Raw genomic sequence first — 22894 nt, forward strand, 5'->3', positions numbered from 1 at the left:
GGGTAGAAGAGGTGGAGACATGCTCTACGCAGGACCCACACGCCCGGGCTGGCGGCAGACAAACAGGAGGGATATCACAACCACAGACGGCCTCCCTGATGACATAACATTGCACGTCAAATATTATTTCAATAAAAAAGAACTTCAGGGCTTCCCTGTTGGCGCAGTGGTTGAGAGTCCGCCTGCTGATGCAGCGGACACGGGTTCGTGCCCCGGTCCGGGAGGATCCCACGTGCCATGGAGCAGCTGGGCCCGTGAGCCATGGCCGCTGAGCCTGTGCGTCTGGAGCCTGTGCTCCACAACGGGAGAGGCCACGACAGTGAGAGGCCCGCGTACCGCAAAAAAATATATATATATATCAACATAACCAAAAAAAAAAAAAATCAACATGACAGAAAACTGCCATAAAGAGATCATTTAGAAACACTTGTGGAAATTTTACTTTCTCTGTTAGTAAAGTATTCCTTTACTTAAATTTCAAATATTGTAGAAAAGTTGATAGACTAATACCATGAATATGTCACCTAGAATCAACATTTGTGAGCATTTTGCTATGATTGCCCTGCTACATCTCGCCCCATCTCTCCCCTTTCCTCTCCCTCTCCTCTCCTTCTTATCTATCTATCTACCTATCTATCCATCTATCTACATATCTATCAGATTATTTCTGACAAAGCTCTCCATAATCAAATACACTAATACTTCTAAAGAAAAAAAAATGACACTAAGTCACATAAATCCTATAAATATCCCCATAGAAATTCAGTTCAAATTTTGCCACCAAATGGGCTCCAATAGATCAGGTTTGGTCCCAAATGAGATTTTTTTTTTTTTATGTTTTGGTTTTCAAAGTTTGGGATTTAAAAAATGTAGATAAAGGATGTTGGGCTGTAGTATTATCCCCACGTTACAGAGGAGGAAACTGAAGCACAGAAAGGTTAACTAATTTATTCAACACTAGAACAAGTGGCAAAACCAGTAAGTGAAAATAGGCCATCTACTCCAGAGCCCATACTTTTAACCACTGCTCTAGGAAGCCTCCAATCCAATAGGAAGTCCTCGGGACTTTATCTTTATCCAGAAACTGAATTCTTACCCCTAACTCCATTGCTACCCTCCTAATCTGAGCCACTGTTCTCACTCACTAGGTTTACTGCAATCGCCTGCTACCTGATTCTTCTACCCATTTAACTAATGGTAAAAGCCAATGTTCTTCAAAATAGCCGACAAGAAGCTATAGGTTCTATACCCTCTTATTTATCCTACATCTGTGGCCTCATCTACTACTCAGCCCTCTCTCACTCCACCCTGTCTCTATGCTACTCCTGCTCTCCAGGCATCTTCCCACTTAGGGCCTTGGCACTGACCATCCCTCCTGCCTGGTACACGTTTCCCCTTGTATCTCCCCCTCTCACCCTCCAATATCATCTTCCAATGAAACCTACGATGTCCACTCTATGTAAAACAGCTACTGCCCCTCCCCCAAAGCACATGACACTCCGCATCCCCCTTTTCCTGCTCAACTCTGTCTTTCCCCATAACACTTATTGCCTCCCAACACTCTAGACAATTACTTTTTGTTTCCCTGTCTCTTCTGCTTTCAGATTTATATATATACCAATGTATCCCAAGCCCGTAGAAAATCTAGTACGTAGAAAGTGCTCAAAAAAATAACTGTTGCTATTGGGATTTCCATGTCAACTTCAACCCAAATACTTTGAGGTAAGCTCTTCTACCTGTCTTATAGTTGTTAGCAGTTCTCAGGATCTCATAGAAAACTTTGAATTTCAATAAATATGCTTAAATTACATTTTAAAACAGCTAAGATGTATACACTTATACTTTTATTAAGAGTCTTTCTTTATATAGAAATGTATTTTATAGACATGGACAGACATATATATTTTATGATGTCACTCAGAGAAACAGTAAGGTAAAGAACAGTTTATACAGTATGATCCCTTCTATAAGGAAAACAGTATGTATTTGTATGTATCAGAATTTTTGCGATGATGATATTGCATATTTTTAAAATATTTCTTCCTTCTGTATATATGCATTTTCTCATTCTTTCAATAATGAATATGTATTATTTGTAAGATTAAAAAATACTGATATACTCAAAAGAGAATTATCTGTCATAATACAATTACCAGCTAAATTCTAACTCTTGTTTTTCTATGAAAACAATTTACTCACTGTTAACATAGCCATTAGATAAATGCAACACAGATACATGCTATTAGTGTGATTTAACAGACCATCTACATATAATTCCTCCCTTTATACAAGGGATAATGTGGCTAATTCTTTTCTTTATACAAAAGGTAATGTAGCACAAGTGTGCAAAATATTACCACTACATCAATATACCTTCAAGAAATCTACAGATTCAATCTAACTTGCAGATCTTACCTCAGAAATACTCATTTCAGTGACAGTATTTTCAATAGGCTTTTTTTGTGGTATCAACTTACAAACATTTCTTTTTTATCTTTAAATTCAGAACTATAAGCAGCACAAATAGAGTCAACTCGAGCTTTTATTGTTGCTGCTGTTAAAAGCACTGATATTTATTTCAATTGTTTCTTGCTGCAAAAGTATTTAAAGTGATATAATAAATAAAGCTATGGTTGTAGAAAAACTAAATTATATATTTTATACATCTTTAATGGTGATTACAATTTCATTTAAAAGAAATCAACAGAAGAGCCAGTTTAATGCCAGCTCTGAATTTAGGAAACAATATACTCCTTATTTTCAGGAAAATTGGGAATCTTTGTTTTAACTTGTAAAATGCAAACATAATAGTGGTAATTATTAATTAAGATCAATTACTTCCCCCCCAAAAAAGCTCATTTATTGTCTGTAAAAGGAAACATAAATTGGTTTATAAAAAAATACTTTCCCATGATCTTAAATCAGAAATAAAACACTATATTTTTAAATGTTCTTTTAAATGAAGTTTGTTTTAGATTTTTCCAGACTTCAATTCCATTCCATAATTCTTTTTAATTATTGCAAACACTTTACAAAAAAATAAAGAAAGACACAAATTGTACTTAAGAGTTTACATACCTTGGCTTCCGAAATGCTAAACTATACTGTTGGCAAGCCAGACCCACAGTGGGCGTATAAACGATAGGCATGAATTTCTCAATGTCAGACGTTAGCACTCTATAAAAGAGCTTTTCATTTCTATCTTGAAGATCCATTAAGAGAAGATACCTGTGGAAATTGGACATAATTAGATCTACATTCCAACAAAGTTGTAAAATAGCTGTTTGAAATCTAACTAAACATTTCTCAACAAAGTATACAGTAGGTCACACAGAAAACATCTGATCAAAAGACTTTGGAAGTATTCTTAATCATCTGAAAAAATGAAGTTCCATAAACCTGAGCTCGTGTCATTCAAAATGTTAATATCAGTGCTGAGGGACTTCCCTGGTGGCACAGGGGTTAAGAATCCTCCTGCCAATTCAGGGGACATGGGTTCAAGCCCTGGTCCGGAAAGATCCCACATGCCGTGGAGCAACTAAGTCCATGCGCCACAACTACTGAGCCTGCGCTCTAGAGCCCTCGAGCCACAACTACTGAGCCCGTGTGCCACAACTACTGAAGCCCGCGTGCCTAGAGCCCGTGCTCCGCAACAGGAGAAGCCACCGCAATGAGAAGCCCGCGCACCGCAACCAAGAGTAGCCCCCGCTCGCCACAACTAGAGAAATCCAGCATGCAGCGAGGAAGACCCAATGCACCCCCCAAAAAAAAAAATCAGTGCTGAAATAGCAGTTTTATTTAATATTTGAAAAGACTTTGTCCCTATTTTCAAATCAAAGACAAATGAAAACACCACTGTAGATACAGTTTAAACATTAAGTAAATAGAAAGACTTCATCCTTTACCTTGCAGTACTGAATGGCCAAGGGAAACAACAAGCAGAAAATGAGTAAGGAATGTAGCACTGACCCTAAAAATTAATAAGGTAAGCAAGTTCAAGGGACTTTTTACTTACATCAAATGGTCTTTTTCTTTCTAGAGGTAGTTTTCTTTCTAGAGGATGTCTAAATATCAACCTTATCATATTACTTGCAACCTTCAATGGTTTATAGAATAAAACTCAAAACTGCCTGGTACAACTTAAAAGAATCTTGCAAAATTGTCCTTAATAGCCTTACCAGCTTTTTTTGGGTTCTCATTCCCTGGAATAGTTGAAAATGCACAGAAGTGGAGTCAGAGACACAAGGATTCTAATGCCTGGCAAATGGATGAGTTATTTCAACCCCCAAAATTAACAACTGGGAAGAAGATGATGACTTTTAGACATGCTAAACACTGATCTCGCCATGTGGAACTCATCAATGCCAAATCAATGATCAATCCTCAGACCTTATCTTAGTTTACTTGTCAGGACATTTGACACAAGTGGCGTTCCCTAGAGCTCCATACACTCTCTCTACCTAAATTCCAGGTCAGCAGATTCTCTGGTTTTCCTGTTTCACTGATCATGCCTTTTCTGTTTCTTTGCTATTTTCTCCTCTTCTCTGGGAGGTCTCTAACACTCATCTCTAATATATATTACATTAAGAAATTATGTTGGCTTTGCTTCAAGATATATCCCAACCTGAACACCTTCATTGCTACCACCCTGGATCTAAATCACCATCATCTCTTGCCTGTAAGAGTCTCCTAAATACTCTCCTGGCTTACATTCTATTCTCAATGCTGCGGCAAGTCTTCTGGAAATATAGCTCTGATCACGTTGACCTTCTGCTCAAAACCCTGAACAGCTCCCCCTTTCACTCGGAGAAACAGCAGAAGTCCGTCAGTGGCCTCCACAATCTGTCTTTATATAATCTGTCCTCCGTGACCTCATTAATCTGCTCTCCTGACCTACCATTCTTCCCCTCACCCATCCTGCTCCAGACGCAGGTCTCCCTGCTGGTCCCTGAATATACCAGCTAAAGAGCACTGTTCCTCAGATTTCCTCATGGCTAACCTCCTCACTGCCTTTCATTACTTGCTCATAACCTACCTTCTCTATGAAGTCCATCCTGACCAAGCAAACTGGTCTATCCTGACAACACAAAGTGACCCTACCCACTCGCTCTCCAGCATTCTCATCCCTCGTACCCTACTCCACCTTTTTTTTTTTTTTTGGCGGTACGTGGGCCTCTCACTGTTGTGGCCTCTCCCGTTGCGGAGCACAGGCTCCGGACACGCAGGCTCAGCGGCCATGGCTCACGGGCCCAGCCGCTCCACGGCATGTGGGATCCTCCCTGATCAGGGCACAAACCCGTGTCCCCTGCATCGGCAGGCGGACTCTCAACCACTGAGCCACCAGGGGAGCCCTACCTTTTCTTTTTTTATTAGCACTTGTCACTTTCTAGCATATTAAATAATTTACTTATTATTTTATTATTTACTTCTTTTTTTTAAATATTTAAAAAAAATAATTTAGGTAAGTTCTGTGAGGGCAGAGATCATCATCTACAATCCCAATATCTCACAGAGCACCTGACACTGAGTTGATACTCAATAAATATTTGAGGGACAGGGACTTCCCTGGTGGCACAGTGGTTAAGAACCCACCTGCCAATGCAGGGGACACGGGCTCAATCCCTGGTCCAGGAAGATCCCACATGCCGCGGGGCAATTAAACCCACGTGCCACAACTACTGAGCCTGCGATCTAGAGCCCGCAAGCCACAACAACTGAAGCCCAAGCGCCTAGAGCCCATGCTCCATAACAAGAGAAGGCACCGCAATGAGAAGCCCGAGCACCACAACAAAGAATAGCCCCCGCTCACCACAACTAGAGAAAGCCCACGCACAGCAACAAAGACCCAACACACCCAAAAATAAATAAATTAATTAATTAAACAAAACTCTTTTGAGGGACAGTCTGTGATAAAAATATGCCAATCACTAGCTCCGAGGAGGCAGCTGATAAAATGGCCCAGGAAAAGAACATAAACTAAACACGGAAGAGGCTGAAGGAAGGACTTAAGAAATACGTGAAAGGGACGGTGGAGGAATTTAAGCAGCAAATATACATGCTGAATAAACTGAGTCGGCCTCTTTCCTCAGCTGCCCTGTCATCACTTACAGGCTCATAAAAGAAGTGGCCATGGCAGGGATGGAGAGTACCCATGGGCTCAGCAACAGGGACTTCCATGCACCAAGGCGGACCTGGCCACAGACACTGCTGAGAGTTCCATCCGCCAGCAGCAGGGACCGACACTGAGCCCCTGATATGCCGCCATCCCATGGCGTGATCAGCAAGCTACCTGGTGGCAGGTTGATTACACTGGACAGCGTCCATCACGGAAGGAATGGCACTGGTTCTTACTGGAAGAGACACTCTGTATGAAGACTTACTTTCCCTGCACACAATGCTTCTGACTTACAAAATGCCTCATCCACTGAATTCCACCCAGCATGACTTCTGATCAAGGAACTCACTCCACAGCAAATGAACTGAGGCAATGGGCCCTTGCTCATTGGAATCCACTGGTCTTACCATGTCCCCACCATCCTGAAGCAGCTGGCTTTTCAGAATGGTGGAATGGCCTTCTGAAGATTCAGTTACAGCACCAGCTAGGTGGCAACACCTTGTAAAGCTGGTGCAAGATACTCCAGGAGGTTATACATGCTCTGAATCCGCATCCAATATATGGTTCTATTTCTCCCATAGCCAGCATTCACAGGTCCCAGAATCACAGGGGTGGAAATGGAAGTGGCACCACTCACCATTATCCCCCAGTGACCCGCCAGCAAAATTCCTGCTTCCTGTCCCTGTGACATTATGCTCCACTGGCCTAGAAGTGTTCATTCTAAAGGGAGGGGTGTTTCCACCAGGAGACAATGATTCCACTGAACTGGAAGTTAAAACTGCCCCTGGTCACTTTGGGCACCATGTGCCTCCGAACTAACAGGCAAAGAAGGGAGTTACTGTGCTGGCTGGGGTGACCAATCCTGACTTCAAGGGGAAATCGGACTCCCACTCCATAATGGAGGTAAGGAAGAGGGTGTCTGGAATACCAGAGATACATTAGGGGGTCTACATGATTAAAGTCAATGGGAAACTACAACAACCCAATTCAGACAGGACTACTAACGGCCCAGACCCTCCAGAATTAAAGACTTGGCTCGCTCTACCAGGTAAGGAGTCAAGACTGGCTGAGAGGCTTCCCTGGTGGCGCAGTGGTTGAGAGTCTGCCTGCTGATGCAGTGGACACGGGTTCATGCCCCGGTCCGGGAAGATCCCACATGCCGCGGAGCGGCTGGGCCCGTGAGCCATGGCCGTTGAGCCTGCGCATCCAGAGCCTGTGCTCCGCAACGGGAAAGGCCACAACAATGGGAGGCCCGTGTACAGCAAAAAAAAAAAAAAAAAAAAAAAAAAAAAGACTGGCTGAGGTATTGGCTGAAGGCAAACGAAGCGTGAAATGGGTAGGGGCAGAAGGTAGTCATCAATACCAGCTCTGATCACGTGACCAGTTACAGAACTGAGGACTGTAATCACCATGTGTGTCCTTCCTTATTTGGTTATGAATATGTTTGCGTGTATGTGTATATAAATATATATATATATTTATAATATATATATACAAATATATGTAGACAAATATAATTTTTTCCTCTCTTATCCCTTTATCATGTAACCTAAGATGTACTGAGTTTATATCATAGTATTTAAACACAGTTGACCCCAAACAATGTGGAGATTGGGGTGCCGACTCCCACATAGTCAAAAATCCACATATAACCTTATAGTTGGCCCTCCATATCTGTAGTTCCTCATCTGATTCAATCAACTACAGATTATGTAGTACTGTAGGATGCATTTATCAAAAAAATCCAAATGGGGCCTCCCTGGTGGCGCAGTGGTTGAGAGTCCGCCTGCCGATGCAGGGGATACGGGTTCGTGCCCCGGTCTGGGGGGATCCCATATGCCGCGGAGCGGCTGGGCCCGTGAGCCATGGCCGCTGAGCCTGTGCGTCCGGAGCCTGTGCTCCGCAACGGGAGAGGCCACAACAGTGAGAGGCCCGCGTACAGCAAAAAAAAAAAAAAAATCCAAATGTAAGTGGACCTGCACAGTTCAAACCCATGTTGTTCAAGGGTCAACTGTACTTTTTTAAAAATATATTTATTTATTTATTATATTTATTTTGGGCTGCATTAGGTCTTTTTTTTCATCGCTGCATGCAGGCTCTCTCCAGCTGTGGCGAGCGGGGGCTACTCTTCATTGTGGTGCGTGGGCTTCTCATAGCGGTGGCTTCTCTTGTTGCGGAGTACAGGCTCTAGAGCTCAGGCTCAGTAGTCGTGGTGCACGGGCTTAGCTGCTCTGAGGCATGTGGGATCTTCCCAGACCAGGGTTTGAACCCATTTCCCCTGCATTGGCAGCTGGATTCCTAACCACTGTGCCACCAGGGAAGTCCCCAAGGGTCAACTGTATAGTTAACTTTACATCATAGTATTGAAGTCAAGAGATATCAAGGAGAAAGGTAAATATCACCAAGGGCTTTACATCCTCTTCTGGGGAAAGAGTTAGTGTGTTTTTGGTTGTACCTGGGATAGTTCTATCATGTTAGGCAGAGGTAGGACTTTTTATTGTCTTTATGCAGAGATTCAGTTTGGTTTAAGGAGACGTGCATGGATGCCAAGTTGAAAAGGAGTGGTTAGTTTTATGTGTCAACTTGGCTAGGACACAGCACCCAGATATTTGGTCCACTATTCTGGATGTTTCTGTGAAGGCAGTTTTTGTATGAGATTCACATTTAAATTGGCGTATTTTGAATAAAGCAGATTACCTTCTATAATGTGTGTGAGCCTCATCCAATCAACTGAAAACTTTACTAGAACAAAGACTGGCCTTCCCTCCAACGCCAGAGCAAAAAAAGAATTCCGCCAGCAGACTGCCTTTGGACTTGAACTGCAGCTCTTCCCTGGGGCTCCAACTGGAGATTTAGGACTGACCAAGCCTCCATAATCACTTGAGCCAATTCTTTGAAATCAAAATCAATCAATCAATCAATAAACCCCTCCCTCTCTCTCCCTCCCTCTCCCTCCCTCTCATTATGTGTATGTGTACACACACACACACACACACACACACACACACATCCTATCTGTTCTATTTCTCTGGAGAACCCTGACTAATACGAAGACTTACTAGGTACTGGGTTAGCTCTCTCTTCTAACCTTCACAACAGTATTTTCAAATAACTATTATTCTCTTCAACCCACAAATGGAAAAACTGAGGTGTAGGTGGGTCTAACACCTTAATATGAAAAGGCAGCGTCAAAAGCAGAGGGCAAGGCACATGCAATGGTCATGGCAGTGGGTGTAGTGGTTTGCTCTAGTGAGATACAGCCAGAATTTCAACTTAGGGCTAGTTAATTCCCAAGGGTACCTTTATCTTTGTTACCTTTATCTTTGTAGAGACATGGAAACTGGGTTCTAAACAAAGTAAGTGACCTAAATTCACAAAAGTGTCGGAACCACGCTTGGAAGATGAAAAAGTGCACTTTCACCTACAATGTACTTAGTGTCTGATTCAAAGCCACTTTCACCTAGTTTGGAATGGCATTTCCTAGTAATTCACCTTCATAGCAACAACTTTATCACAAGAGAAAAGTTGTCTTTCTGAGGATACAGTTTAGAAAATTTTAATTTGTTCAGATGTTCCTACAGAGGGTAAATTTTTTACAAAACATCATTGTATTTACAGGCAAATCCTCCTCAAAGTTGGCTACTCTTTCCAAAGCACTAAATATTTAAACTTTCTCATCTGATAAAAAATAAACTAGACAGTTGCTTATGAGACATATAAAAATCACCTTCAGGAACATGTTACCTGTCAAAATCAGAGTTCAGATGCTCGAAATTCTTAATTACTCTAAGGACCTGGATATCCTGGCTGATGAAGCAAGGTGGCAATAATCCATGAATGTTCAATTGCTGTCTCTCTTCCAGGGTAAAAGCCAAGTCCTATGGAGAAAAGGAAAACATGATAATTCAAGGGGGGAAAAGGACAAAACGCATATCTACACACCAAATAAATCCAACAAGTATATGGAATTGAAAATCAGAAGATCTGGCATCCCTCCAAGCATAGCCATGTGACTGAGTAAACCATGTAATCTCTTCAAACCTCACTTTCCTCACCTTTAAATATTAGGATAATATTTTCAGATCTGTGTCACTTAGATAATGTTAAGATAAAATCAGGCAATGGATAGGAGGAAATTATCTGAAGCCACGCGAATGAAAGAAGACATAATTATCAGTATTAGTACCATTAAATTTAAAAATGAATAGTAGTTATTACAAAAGGTTTTTAAATGATGAACATGAGTAGGTCACCTACGACCTGCTGTGTTTCTTTTATTTATTTATTTATTTGTTGGTTGGTTGGTTGGTTGGTTGCTTGGTTGGTTGGTTGCATCAGATCTTAGTTGCGGCACACGGGATCTTTCGTTCTGGCGTGCGGGCTCTTTGTTGCAGTGCATGGGCTCCTCTCTAGATGTGGCGTGCAGGCTACAGAGCGCGTGGGCTCAGTAGTTGCGGTGCACAGGCTTAGTTGCCCTGCAACGTGTGATCTTAGTTCCCCGACCAAGGATCAAACCAGTGTCCCCTGCATTGCAAGACCGATTCTTAACCCCTGGACCACCAGGGAAGTCCCCTGCTGTGTTTCTATGTATAAAATAGGTCAGGAGACGCCTTATCTATGATTCCGAGGTACCTTTTCCAACACTCCTCTCCCAAGCTATCTCCCACTAATTATACACTCCTTAGTTACACAAAACTTCTCACCATTGCCTGGACATGCCGCACCCCTTTCTTCTTACACTATGCCACAGTCAAGAATGTCTTCCTTCCCTGCTTCTCTCTTTTCAAGCCATACCTCAAACGCTCCCTCCTCTCTAAAGCCTTTCCAGACTCACCCAGTAAGTCCATTCGAGCCTTATTATTATACCTACATCATCTGTTTACACAAACACTGACTGTAAAAAACAACAGCTTACGAACTATGAGGCTCAAAAACAAGCAAACAAAATAGAACTGATGAGTGCAAACAAAAACCCAGAATGGACCTAGGAGACTGGCCAGGATATAATACGAGGGGAAGTAATAGCAGATAAACCCAGTAGTCATTAATCTGGAAGATTAGGATCTCCCTGGAGATACTGAAGCCCAAGACGCTGCTTCGATTAGACTGACTGCTTTGGGTCTGGCCCCAATGTGATGATGGGCGGGTTTGCTCCACGTGCTATCGGCACGGCTGGTGCCTGTTTCCAAGATGTTTTGCTCCACCAGCAGCCACTCCTTCACTACAAAAGCCCCGTTACATGCCCAGCCGGAAGTCCTCTGGAGTTCTAATACATGTGGACAGCAGCAGGATGGTCCCCCTCCGAGAGGATAATCCAGGGTGTCCAGCCCTGCCTGGTGCCATCACCCCCTCCCAGATGCCTGGAGCACAGCGGACCAGCGCAGCCTCTCTATCCTCTGCCTGGAGTCCCCGTCCGCACCAGGAGACACTGCGGTGTTGCTAGAACCCTTCCATGCTATTTTCTTTTTCATTTGTGGTTTGTGTCCCCACCAGAATGCAAACCCCACAAGGTCAGAGAATTTTGTCTGGTTTTTTTTCACTGCTTTATCCCTAGTGCTCAGAACAGTAACTGACATAATTAGACCTCAGTAATGTGCAAGATAAACAAAATAGAAAGTTTTAAACATTTTAGAGACTTACATTAAAATTTTAAAAACATTAGAACTGCTGCTCAGGAAACTGATTAGCCTATCAAGCCTGGTAAAATTACATTTAAAATTTAAAGTAACCAGAAAGGGATGTTTTTGTGAAAAAGGAATCTACAAAATGGAAGGCATACTTTACCTGCTAAAGGTACAACTTGTTATAAAGATATAAAGTAAAACTTTTTATAAGGACATAAAGTAAAATACTTTAAAATATAAAGATATAATGTAAAATGTCTGCTTCCTAGAAATGAAGCAGAATTATATACAGTAATGTATTTGAAAAAGAAAACAATAGACTTTTCTCTAGCTTGAAATGAAAACTTGGAAATTAAAAATGGGAAAAAAGCTAGGCTGAAGTTAAAGTCTCAAAAACATATGAATATATGTGAAGAAGCAGCAAACTTTTGAATGTTATGCCCTTGAAAATCTGCCTGTAAAAATAATAAACAAAATATCGATATTCTGAGAAAAAGGCTCATTATTGGAAGTACTAACATATGCTCGTTCTTTCACTTTATAATGGCAATAACTCATTTATTGGTGTCATTAGCCAGTCTTTTTACATGAATTTTCCAATGTTTGGTCTGAAACAATTCCTCAGTCTAACAGGTTTACCATACCTTATGCCATGTAAATGATAACGCCACCTGGATATCTCTTGCTATATTCTTTGATGTTTAGTAACTACAAACTCCCATAGGCTGTTAGCCAAATTTTCCAACACGCACTAAAGTACCAATTCAACTCTTAGACAAAAACAAACAAACCACTAGGGCTTAGAAATCTGAAGAACTGGGCCAAGTTAAAGAGTTAAAGTCCTATGACTGGATTCATATCCTATTACTACTCTGTGAATTTTTAAAAAATCAATGAATATGTAAACTTAAATCTTAAAACCCCTGAAAAATGTTAAATATATACGGCAGTTTTAAGAATGACACATCAATGTGATTCCTACCAACCAGCAGCTTCCCAAAAAGTATTCAGAGAAACAATAAGTTGAATTTTGAATAATGTAATAATCCTGGCTCTCTATTGCATTTTTTCATACTAACAGAGACATATTAATATATTTTGTAGAAATTTATAAACAGGTCAGTTACATCTAAAACTTGACAGTGACAGCCTAACTTAATACATTCTCCTTATTAAAAAGTTGAGGTAACATACCTGTTTCAAAGAATTTTTACCTTAGGGTTCTCCTGCAGGGCCTATCCAACAAAGGACAGTGTATCCAAAGTACACATGCAGGTTCTAACTTTCAAATGACTTCTACTAAGTCTTTTATGTAGTTGAAAAGCTTAGCTATACATATATTAGGTTTCCAGATCACCTATGATTCTAATTACCTAAAAGTGTTCTCATACACTCTAGGTTCAACCCTGTTTTTCTCTTTTTCTTTCTTTTACTTTCCTTCCTCCTTAAAAAACCTTTTGGACTGGATCCCTAGACAGCAGAATGGTATGTTGTTTCACTGCTGAGGGCAACAAACAGGACAACTATTCTTCTAGACTCTACTAATTAATCTATGTATATCTTCTTGAGAAAACTGAGACTCTCAAGCAAAAATGAAAACAAAATTCCTGGCATAACAGGAGACTTATATTAGAAACCATGTTTGCACAGAGCAAACATAACTGAGAAAGAAACTTTGTCCTGAGTAATTTATTAGAAACTATTGCCATAAAAACAGAACAAATAGGATCTATATTCCACACTAACAGTCTTTAATGTTTCCAACAAACTTCAGTAGTTTTTCTTTTTTCCCTGTATAATGACTAAAAATAATCAAGCTGAATGGCAAAAAGGAAAACATTACCTAAATCACAAAAATCTTTAAGATAATCTCTACACGTATGGTAATGCATTATGATAACAGAATTCATTAATTTTAATGTTTGAAGCCATAATCATATTAGGACAGAGATGTTTGTATGTTTTATTCAAACAGTGAATCCCTAGTGTCCAGAATAATACCCGTCACTTTGTAGGTGATCAACAAAAAATGTGTTGGATTAACACATTAATCATTAATAAATCATTAATCAATTACTGATTTGCTATAACTATACAGTTGCTATTATATGTTTCGGAGAAGCCAAAGCAGAAAAGTGAAGAAAGAAGGCTTAAAGAAGTAGAAAAGACAGTGGAAAGAAATAATCGCAAAAAACCTGAAACAACTAAGCTACATTGGTACACAAGAATATTACTCAATAGTAAAAAAAAGAGAAAAACTACTGAAACAAGAAACATAGATGAACTGCAAATGCATTATACTAATGAAAGAAGCCAGACTCAAAAGGTTACATACTGCATGGTTTCATTTATTTGAGATTCTGGAAGCAGCAAAATTATAAGGATTAAAAAGATCAGTTCTCGGGTCGGGGAGTGGAGAGAAGAGTTGACTACAAAGGGGCAGCACGAGGGAATATTTTCGAGGTGGTGGAACTTTTCTTGATTGTGGCACTGGTTACACAACATTGTACACTTGTCAAAACTAAGAGAAGAATACACCAGAAAGAGTGAATTTCACTGTGCTGAATTTTATTAGGTTCTATAAAAAAATCAATTCAGCAGCTAATTAGCTCCTTATTTGAAAAAGAATATAATTAAAATGACTTAAAGTTTGCTTAGCAAATTATGGATGTATTTCACATTCCAAATTTTAAAATACCTTTTTTAAAAGCTAATTTGTCTTCGATTTCTTTTCCAAATTTTTTTCATAATTTATGATTTTGACTGAACTACATACAGATTCGATAAATGTGACATTACAGATAATATGGCATATCTGTCCTAAAAGGTCTTATGAAAAAATGTTTTAGAATTTTGTTGACAGTAATTTTGGGGAGAAATTGTTTATATGTAAAGAGTACGAAAGGAGAGACCTTTACATTTTTATTATTTATTGTTCTGAAATAAAGACATCAAGTTGAGCTTTAGTTTTAAATATAACAATTTCAAATGTATTAACATAGTTTACGTGCATATTTCATATCTATAGAATGAGAAGAGATATTGGACATTTGCCTGGACACATTCTACTGAATGGTTCCTTCCCCCAAGTCTTCCAGATTGTCAAAAATTATTCTTTGAAATTGATTTTTTTAAAATTCTAATTGACAACATAGATAATAACTTTTAAAATTTTACTGGTGGTATACAATCTCATTTCTTCAAAAAAACCATCAGCCAGATGGAATATACATTTCCAAGGTAAAGTTTACATCAGAAAAATAATCATGATTATTTTGAATGCATTCAGCTGTGCAATCAAGTTCTCTGGTAATAGTCTCCTTTAAGAGACAGAAAAATCAATTATTTAAAATCAATAATATATTAACATCTTTAAGAAAAAATATTTGGCTTTATTACATAGCAATTAATTCTTACAGATATCTGATATAAAGTAATTTAAACTGATATAAGTAATGATTATAAAAACATATCTAAAATACACTTGGCCCTAGATACCCTAAAACTTATAAGAAAATATCATAATTGTACAACACCCCAAACTTATTTCATCTAGGTATTACAGGATATAAGCAAGTATAACTACATTGTAGTTTAAGTGATGTTTGCCCAATTTTAAAAAAGAAAGAACACCTCTACCTAAGAGAGCAAAAGGATTTTTAAAATATCAGATGAGATGTTTAATTAGTTCAAGTATTTCTAACTTAAAAGTCAGAACTTTATAGATTCCTTATAAGGCTGAGAAATTGTTAACCATCAATGTCAACACTACATTTTCCAAACATAAGTCTTAAAATCATTAATAAGGTTTCAAAATCCTTTCAGCAGGATGGAGTTCTATTGCTCTCAAAGAAGTTTTAAGGCAAATTTCACAGTAGAGAAAAGTCCCTGTTAAGTAAGCAGACTGGTAATTCTTAATAAACTATTGAAACTATCAATGTACACAAACGATAAAACCAAGTCTAAGATCATGGATTGAAATGTATATGAATAATCCAAACCAAATGGGTAATACCCATCGCCAGAAGAGTCTCTAGTAATCACATGGACATTTACGCTATTCTAACAAATATATTATACATGTGACTCAGACAAAACCCTCTAAATATGCCTATGATAATATGGAAAGCGAATACTCAAGACAGTGAACCAGAAAGATCAGGACCACAAGATAACTGTCTACTGGGTCTTCATTTGATTTCCTCCCTCTCTGAGGTAGCAGAAGAATCTACAGCCTCAAAGTAGACAGCAATTCAATACACTGAGTTACCAATTAAATTACACATGAATTTGTAAATGACCCTTGCCGATTCCTGAATGGTGGCCTTCCTCCTTCTCTCTGGGTTAGGGAGGTGTCCTCCAATGTTCTCCTACAGCACCACGTACTTCTATCATGGAACTTCCCATATTTCATTATTTCTGTTTAACTACTATTTCACCCAGAGATCTAGGTGCTTCTGGAGGACAGGCACTATGCTATTCATATCTGTATAACAGCACCTAATCCAACATCAGGATGGAGCAGTGCCTCAATCAATTTTAAATAAACAAATGGATAAATATATGGATCTGAAACAACTTTTCAGTTTCATGTGGTTCAGTTCTCTGTAGCTCTATTTTGAATAACCAACACACCTAATTCAAATTCAAACTAAAATTTTTTAGTATGTGCACTTATACAGAGTGCTCACGATTTGAAATCTCTCAAATAACAACTGTGCTTTCCACACATACATTAGATTATTTTATTAAATTAATCCATTTGTAACAGCTTTTTAAAATGACTTTGGACCAGGCATTCAAGATCAACTTGGTATGACAAAAAGACATTTCTACCTGTCAGCCTAAGTGCTAGAGTTTGTGGGGATTTTTTTAAAGTGCCTTCATCTAAACAAGGGTTTCTCAACCTCAGCACTAGTGACATTTTGGTCTAGATAATTCTTTGTTGTAGGCAGCTGTCTAGTATATTTTGAATATATTATAGGTTCCATTAATCCATACACTTTAAATTTACACACATAATTCACTAGCAAATATGAATTCATGGCAATATAAGTCTATAAAGCATACTATCTGGATTCAGACCCAAGTTTGATTCACAGGTAGATATTATTTAACACTATGATTTTGAGCAGGTACTTAAAGTGCTTGGGGTTAAATGCAGACTCTCCTCAACTTGTGCAACTACTAAATAGGAGTAATCAAACATATGGAACACACAGTATATGTGCATGTTATGTGTGTCTCGTTTGGTTGTTGAGAGGATAAAATGAGACCAGATATTTTTGCATCCTATGTGAATTATAAAGTATTATATTGATAAAAATGTGTGAGTTACTAATAATAACTTTTAAAACAAAACCATGAATATACAAGAGCAAAGTAAATACTGACTTTTATTCTTCACATTCTTGGTATTGTCAGAAAACTCCTGAATTTAAGAATCAGTTTTTAGAGACCCTGTCATTACTTTTTGTGAAGATCCAATTTAGATCCCTACCAAAGGTTCTGAACCTGAGGTCTAAGGACCTAATAATCACAGACCCTCAAGGAATCAGTGGGTATAATTCAGGAATCTTTAAATGTGGACATCTTTTCTCACTAACTGTATGAAATGTAGTGTTTCCTTCCATTATAAAAGAAGGGAGAAGACAGGAGAAATAGTAATAGTTCCTGTGATTATGTCATAAATAGAAATAACAAATATTTTCATATCACATTACATCTGTGGCATGTATCTTGAAATATCATTTATGTTTATCATCACTTTGAAATTACAGTAGTTTTAGACCCAAAATATGGTGGTTTTATAACATGAACAGGCATACAGTCTAGTCATATCGATGACCTTCATACTGACCTCTTTACAAAATAAAATTTTATTTTAAATTGCCCGTATTTAAATATATTGTCTTGCTAATTAAGTCTTTGATAAAGAGGAATATATCTTATAATATCCCACATTTATTTTTCAATATTCTGATATCTATATTTCAATATAACCAGTTTCTTTTGTAACACTATTTACTTAAAACACTATTTATTTAAACCAGTGATTTAAGGAGTCACAGACTTCACCAAATTTCCAAAGGGGACTTCGGCAAAAAATATGTTAAGAACTATTGCAGAGAATTATGCTTCAGTGTCCTAAGGGATGTATACTTCACATGATATTCCCAGAAATACCACAAGATGGCTTTCTTACTTCAGATCCACAGTTGAGATTTTCAGAAACATTTTTTCTCCTCTCAGAGTTATTTTATGGAAGATTGTGAAGCTCACTGTATTGATCAGGGTTCTCCAGAGGAACAGAGCCAGTAGGGTGTATGAATATACATCATACATATGGAGAAATTTACTATAAGACATTGAAATTATGGAAGCCGACAAGTCTCCAGATCTGAAGTCGGCAGGCTGGAGACTTGGAGAGCCAATGGTGTAGGTCTAGTCCAAGTTCAACGGCTGGAGAAACCAGCAGTGCCAATAGTATGGTCCTAGTGTGAAGGCCAGTAGGTTCAAGACCCAGAAAGAGCCAAAGATTCCGTTCAGGTCCAAAGGTAGGAAAAAACTGATGTCCCAGCCTGTAGGCAGTCCAGCAAGAGGGGTTCCCTCTTACTCACAGGAGGGTCAGCCCTTTTGTTCTATCCAGGCCTTCAACTGATTGAATGAGGCCCACCCACATGAGGGATGGAAGTGTGCTTCACTCAGTCTACCAATTCAAATGTTAATCTCATCCAGAGACACCCTCCTAGACATACCCCAAATAATGTCTGACCAAACATCTGGGCACCCAGTGGCCCAGTCAAGTTGATACAAAATTAATCAGCACGCTCACCAAATATTTTTCAACACGTATTTGTTGAGTGAATGCTCACAATGCTTACAGGCAGTAAACCAATGGAACACTGACATGCTAAATGGGGTTCAAAGCTTCATGAAGTTTGCAGTCCAGAGAGCTTAACAGGATATAATAGGAATAGCTACACAAATAACTCTAAAATAACAATGTGGTAAGTACGGGGGAAAGAAAAGGCAAAACTTAAGATCTAAGTTCATCTGGAGGGTTAAAAAGGAAGAGCTCACTGAGCAGTGAGGTTCAACTGAGATCTAAGGGCAAGTAGAAGAGGAGGGGTTGACCAGCTGAAACGCCGGAGGTGGTAATGCCGGAAAGAGAGGCACAAACCCCGATGCAGAAAAGCGTGGCTTCCTGGAGAGAGCAGAGTGAAGGGAACATCAGCTGTGGGAAGAATGATAAAGAGGCAAGCCCTGTTGACGAGGCAAAGTTTTAAACCTTAACTCTAGTTGTCGCTGTTGTCTTCCTGGTGAGTTATGCCGTTTCGTGAAAATGCTACCAGGGAGCTGGCAGCAGTCCCCACACAGTACTGTGGCTCCTACACTGAGGAAGCCCGATGCTCAGGGTGGCTCAGTGAAGAAAGAAAAAGCCATGCTTCAGAACCAGTTTCCGAGTACCAGGCGACTAACAATGGACTCAGCTGGGGCCCACGACTCCGCCTGATTCACACACATCCCCCCAACTGCGCCCGTTCTCTGTATACCACCACCTCCTCTCCACCACACTACGGAATTCATACCCTACATCAATGACAACTTAACATATGAAAATTAACTTCAAACAATATTTTAAAACACGCTTTGTAGAATATTTCTGGTCTATAATGGAAACCCTGGTCACCAGAAGCAGCAGTTGCCTCCAGAAAAGGAAAACAGCTAGCCGGGGCACAGAAATGGGAGGGAAACAAACTTGTCAAATGTTTGTATATTTATTTTTATACAGTGAACCTGTAAGGATATTCATACATATTAAGAACCATTTAACTCATTTTCCAAGAATAAGATGATCATATTTCTTATTTACATCGGTTAAATCGCCATCCTTACGTTTCCGGCAGCTGTGGCTTGGGCAGAGACGGCCAGTTGCCTACTGTAACATCTGTTCTCCCTTTCCTCCCCAGCAAGAAAATCCTAATATTATGTAGGGTAGTCATGTATCAGGTGAAAGACTACCATTCCAGACTCCCCTGGAGTGAGATGCGGTCATGTGACAAAGTCCTGAGCAAAGATATGGAAGCAGAAGTGCTGTGTGCATTGTGGGAAAGGCTCCTTAAAGAAAGCTGACTCCACTGGAAAGGAGGCCTTCTTGTGTTCCTCTCATTTCTTCCAGCAGCCAGCTTGGAAAGAGTATATGACGTCTATAAACCTAGAGCTGGTTAGGACCAAGAAGTGCTCTTGAAGACGGTAGAGCAGCAACGTCCCAGATGACTCTGTGGACCCACCAAACAGCCCCAGACTGTCTACCTCTAAGTTCCTTCATGTGTGAAAGAGAAATAAGCTAGGTCTTAAGTGAGTCACTGCTGTTTTGTTGTTTTTTCTTTGTTATATGTAGCAAAGTCTAATTCTAAACGATACACTGGTCATCCTTATACTCACTAAAGGGAAGAGGTTCTCCAACACACACCCAACAGCATAAACATCCCTCAAGTGGCATGTGACCTGTGGAGAGGTTATGGCCACATCTGAAAGGTAGAACAGAGCTATAAGAATGACTTCAAGAATGATCCCTCATTTATCCCTTCAATAAACTTTTTTTGCAGAATACGTAACTATATTCCAGGGCCTATGAGCAACTATGTTGAAAGATGAAGCTATAATACAAACCAGCATAACCACCCTGCAACCCACCTCCACCAAGGAACACTGAATACTGTAATTTCTGTAGTGTTTTTTTCATCATAACATGAAGAGGAACAGAAGTGAAGTACTATATAGATGTAAAAAAAAAAAAAAAAAAAAACCAATCATCTTTCTAAATCCTTAGAATACAGAAATATTTCCATAGAACTCTACATAGAAATGAACCATTTTCCACAGAATAACCTTTATTACTAATATTTATTTGGCTGTAGAAAATATGTCCTCAGTAAAATGGGCCAAAAAAAATGTGAATAAACATTTGAGAGCTGATTCCTCCATTTTTTTTTCCCCTGAAACTTAAAATCTTAAGTTAGACTTAGTTTCACACATTCACACCTTTAAAATAACAATCTAAGGGTTCTGGTCCTGTGCAAGATGGTATAAGCATACTTTTTCTTGTCTCTCCCACTAAATCCAATAAGCAGCCATGTGAAAACTCTGAAGCATAAATGGTAGGAAAAGAACTGGGGAAGAAGACCAGAATCCAAGGTACCACCAAAGCATCAGTGACATTTCTTGGAGTTTGCCCTCCAGTATGACCTGGCTTTTTTTTTTCATATCCCTCTGTAATCAACTGGCCTTGACTCAAAAAGCAGCACAGGGCTTCCCTGGTGGCGCAGTGGTTGAGAGTCCGCCTGCCGATGCAGGGGACATGGGTTCGTGCCCCGGTCAGGGAAGATCCCACATGCCGCGGAGCGGCTGGGCCCGTGAGCCATGGCCGCTGGGCCTGCGCGTCCGGAGCCTGTGCTCCGCAACAGGAGAGGCCACAACAGTGAGAGGCCCGCATACCGCAAAAAAAAAAAAAAAAAAAAAAAAAAAAAGCAGCACAAAAGCTGGGAATGCAACTGAGTGCAGGCAAAAAGAGTGCCAACCGAAGATTTCTCTTTCTGGTCCAAGAATCAGAAAAGGGTACTCTTTTAAAGGTCACCAAGGAGGGAAGTTCACTATTATTTTCCATTCCCTCCAGTCCCAACCCCCAGGCAATCCCATAGTGGATGGCAGGAGCCACTGCAGATGTCTAAAATTCTGAGGGAGGAAAACAATTCTTCTTAACCAAAGGAGCAATGGTCCCAAGATCATGGGTCAAATGTCTGTTGCATTTTTCTCTGTCTTCCAGTAAAACTTGGCCCCAGATACAAACGCACCTGGAGGAAACACATAGCAGAGCAGGGAAACTAAAGGCACTGTTTTCTGGCTACTGGGCTGGAAAGGGGGGACCTCAAGAAGACAAAAAGTATCAGAAAGAACACAGAGAAAAGGAAACTCAAGAAAGTAATCTCGTAAAGTTGTATATAAACTCCTGAGGTCACCTCTAAGCTATGCATGTATAGATCTGATCTTAAACAGCCTAACAAAGGACCTCAGAACTAAACTATAGAGTAAACCACTGCATAGATCCTACACTGGCCACTAAGCAATGCACATGATGAACAGATCCAAGCAGAACTACAAAGTAGGGTTTGAAAACATAATTGATACTGGAACCACAAGCCACAGAAGATGAGTCCAACTTTCAAACTGACCTAACCAGGTTGAGTGGCTGCAAAAAACTAAAAAGGACAGCATTCCCTTGAGGATTTAACCAAAACCTAGATTCTCCTAATATGCAAATATCCAGAATACATGCAAAAATTATTCAGCATATAAAGAAACAGGAAACTGTTAATTCTCAAAGGAAAAAAATCGACAAACGCCAGTCCTCAGATGACACATACAATGGAATTATCACATGAAGACTTACAATGTTATTGCAACTATGCCGCAAACCATAAGGGCCAAACATTTTGAAACAAATGGAAAGATAAAAAGTCTTGGCCAAGAAAGAAAAGCTATAAAAATCCTAATGGAAATTTCAGAACTGAAAAATACAATAACTGAAATAAAATATTCATTGGATGTTCTCAAGAACAGAAATGAGGTATAAGAGCAGAGACTCAATTAACTTAAAGAGAGATAATCAGAAATTAACCATCTGAAAAGAAAAAAGAAAAAAAAAGACTGAAAAAAAAGTCAGAGCCTCAGAGACCTGTGGGACAATACCAAAAGGCCAAACATTTATTTCAACAGAATCCAAAAGCAGAGAAAAAAAAAAAAAACATTTGGAGAAATAATGGCTAAAAACTTATCAATTTTAGCACAAAACATAAACTGAAAAACTCAAGAAGCTCAGCAAACCCCAAGAAGATAAAGAAATCCAGACCCAGAAAAATTATGTTCAAGTTGCTGAAAACTAAAAAATAAAGAAAACATCTTCAAATAAGCCAAAGAAAAATGACATCACATACACATGACTTTTCAAATGACTGCAGATTTCTCATCAGAAATAAGGGAGGCCAAGAGAAAGAGAAATGGCATTATTAAAGCGTTGAAGGAAAACAACTGTCAACCTAGAATTGGTTCAAGATGGCGGAGTAGAAGGACGTGCTCTCACTCCCTCTTGCGG

At 39.4% G+C, this 22894-nt stretch overlaps 1 protein-coding gene across 1 annotated transcript in view; it reads right to left on the bottom strand.

Moving 5' to 3' along the window:
- ME1 (malic enzyme 1) overlaps nucleotides 1-22894 on the bottom strand; it is a 194015-nt gene that overhangs the window by 153850 nt on the left and 17271 nt on the right. The window contains exons 2-3 of the mRNA XM_082633355.1: nucleotides 9860-9993; nucleotides 3079-3228 (exon numbers count right to left, since the gene is read on the bottom strand). Coding sequence (XP_082489481.1) covers nucleotides 3079-3228; nucleotides 9860-9993 — 284 coding nt within the window. The remainder of the gene's footprint in view (nucleotides 1-3078; nucleotides 3229-9859; nucleotides 9994-22894) is intronic.

This window comes from Mesoplodon mirus (assembly GCF_964341445.2).
Source record: "Mesoplodon mirus genome assembly, chromosome: 10".
NCBI lineage: Eukaryota > Metazoa > Chordata > Mammalia > Artiodactyla > Ziphiidae > Mesoplodon > Mesoplodon mirus.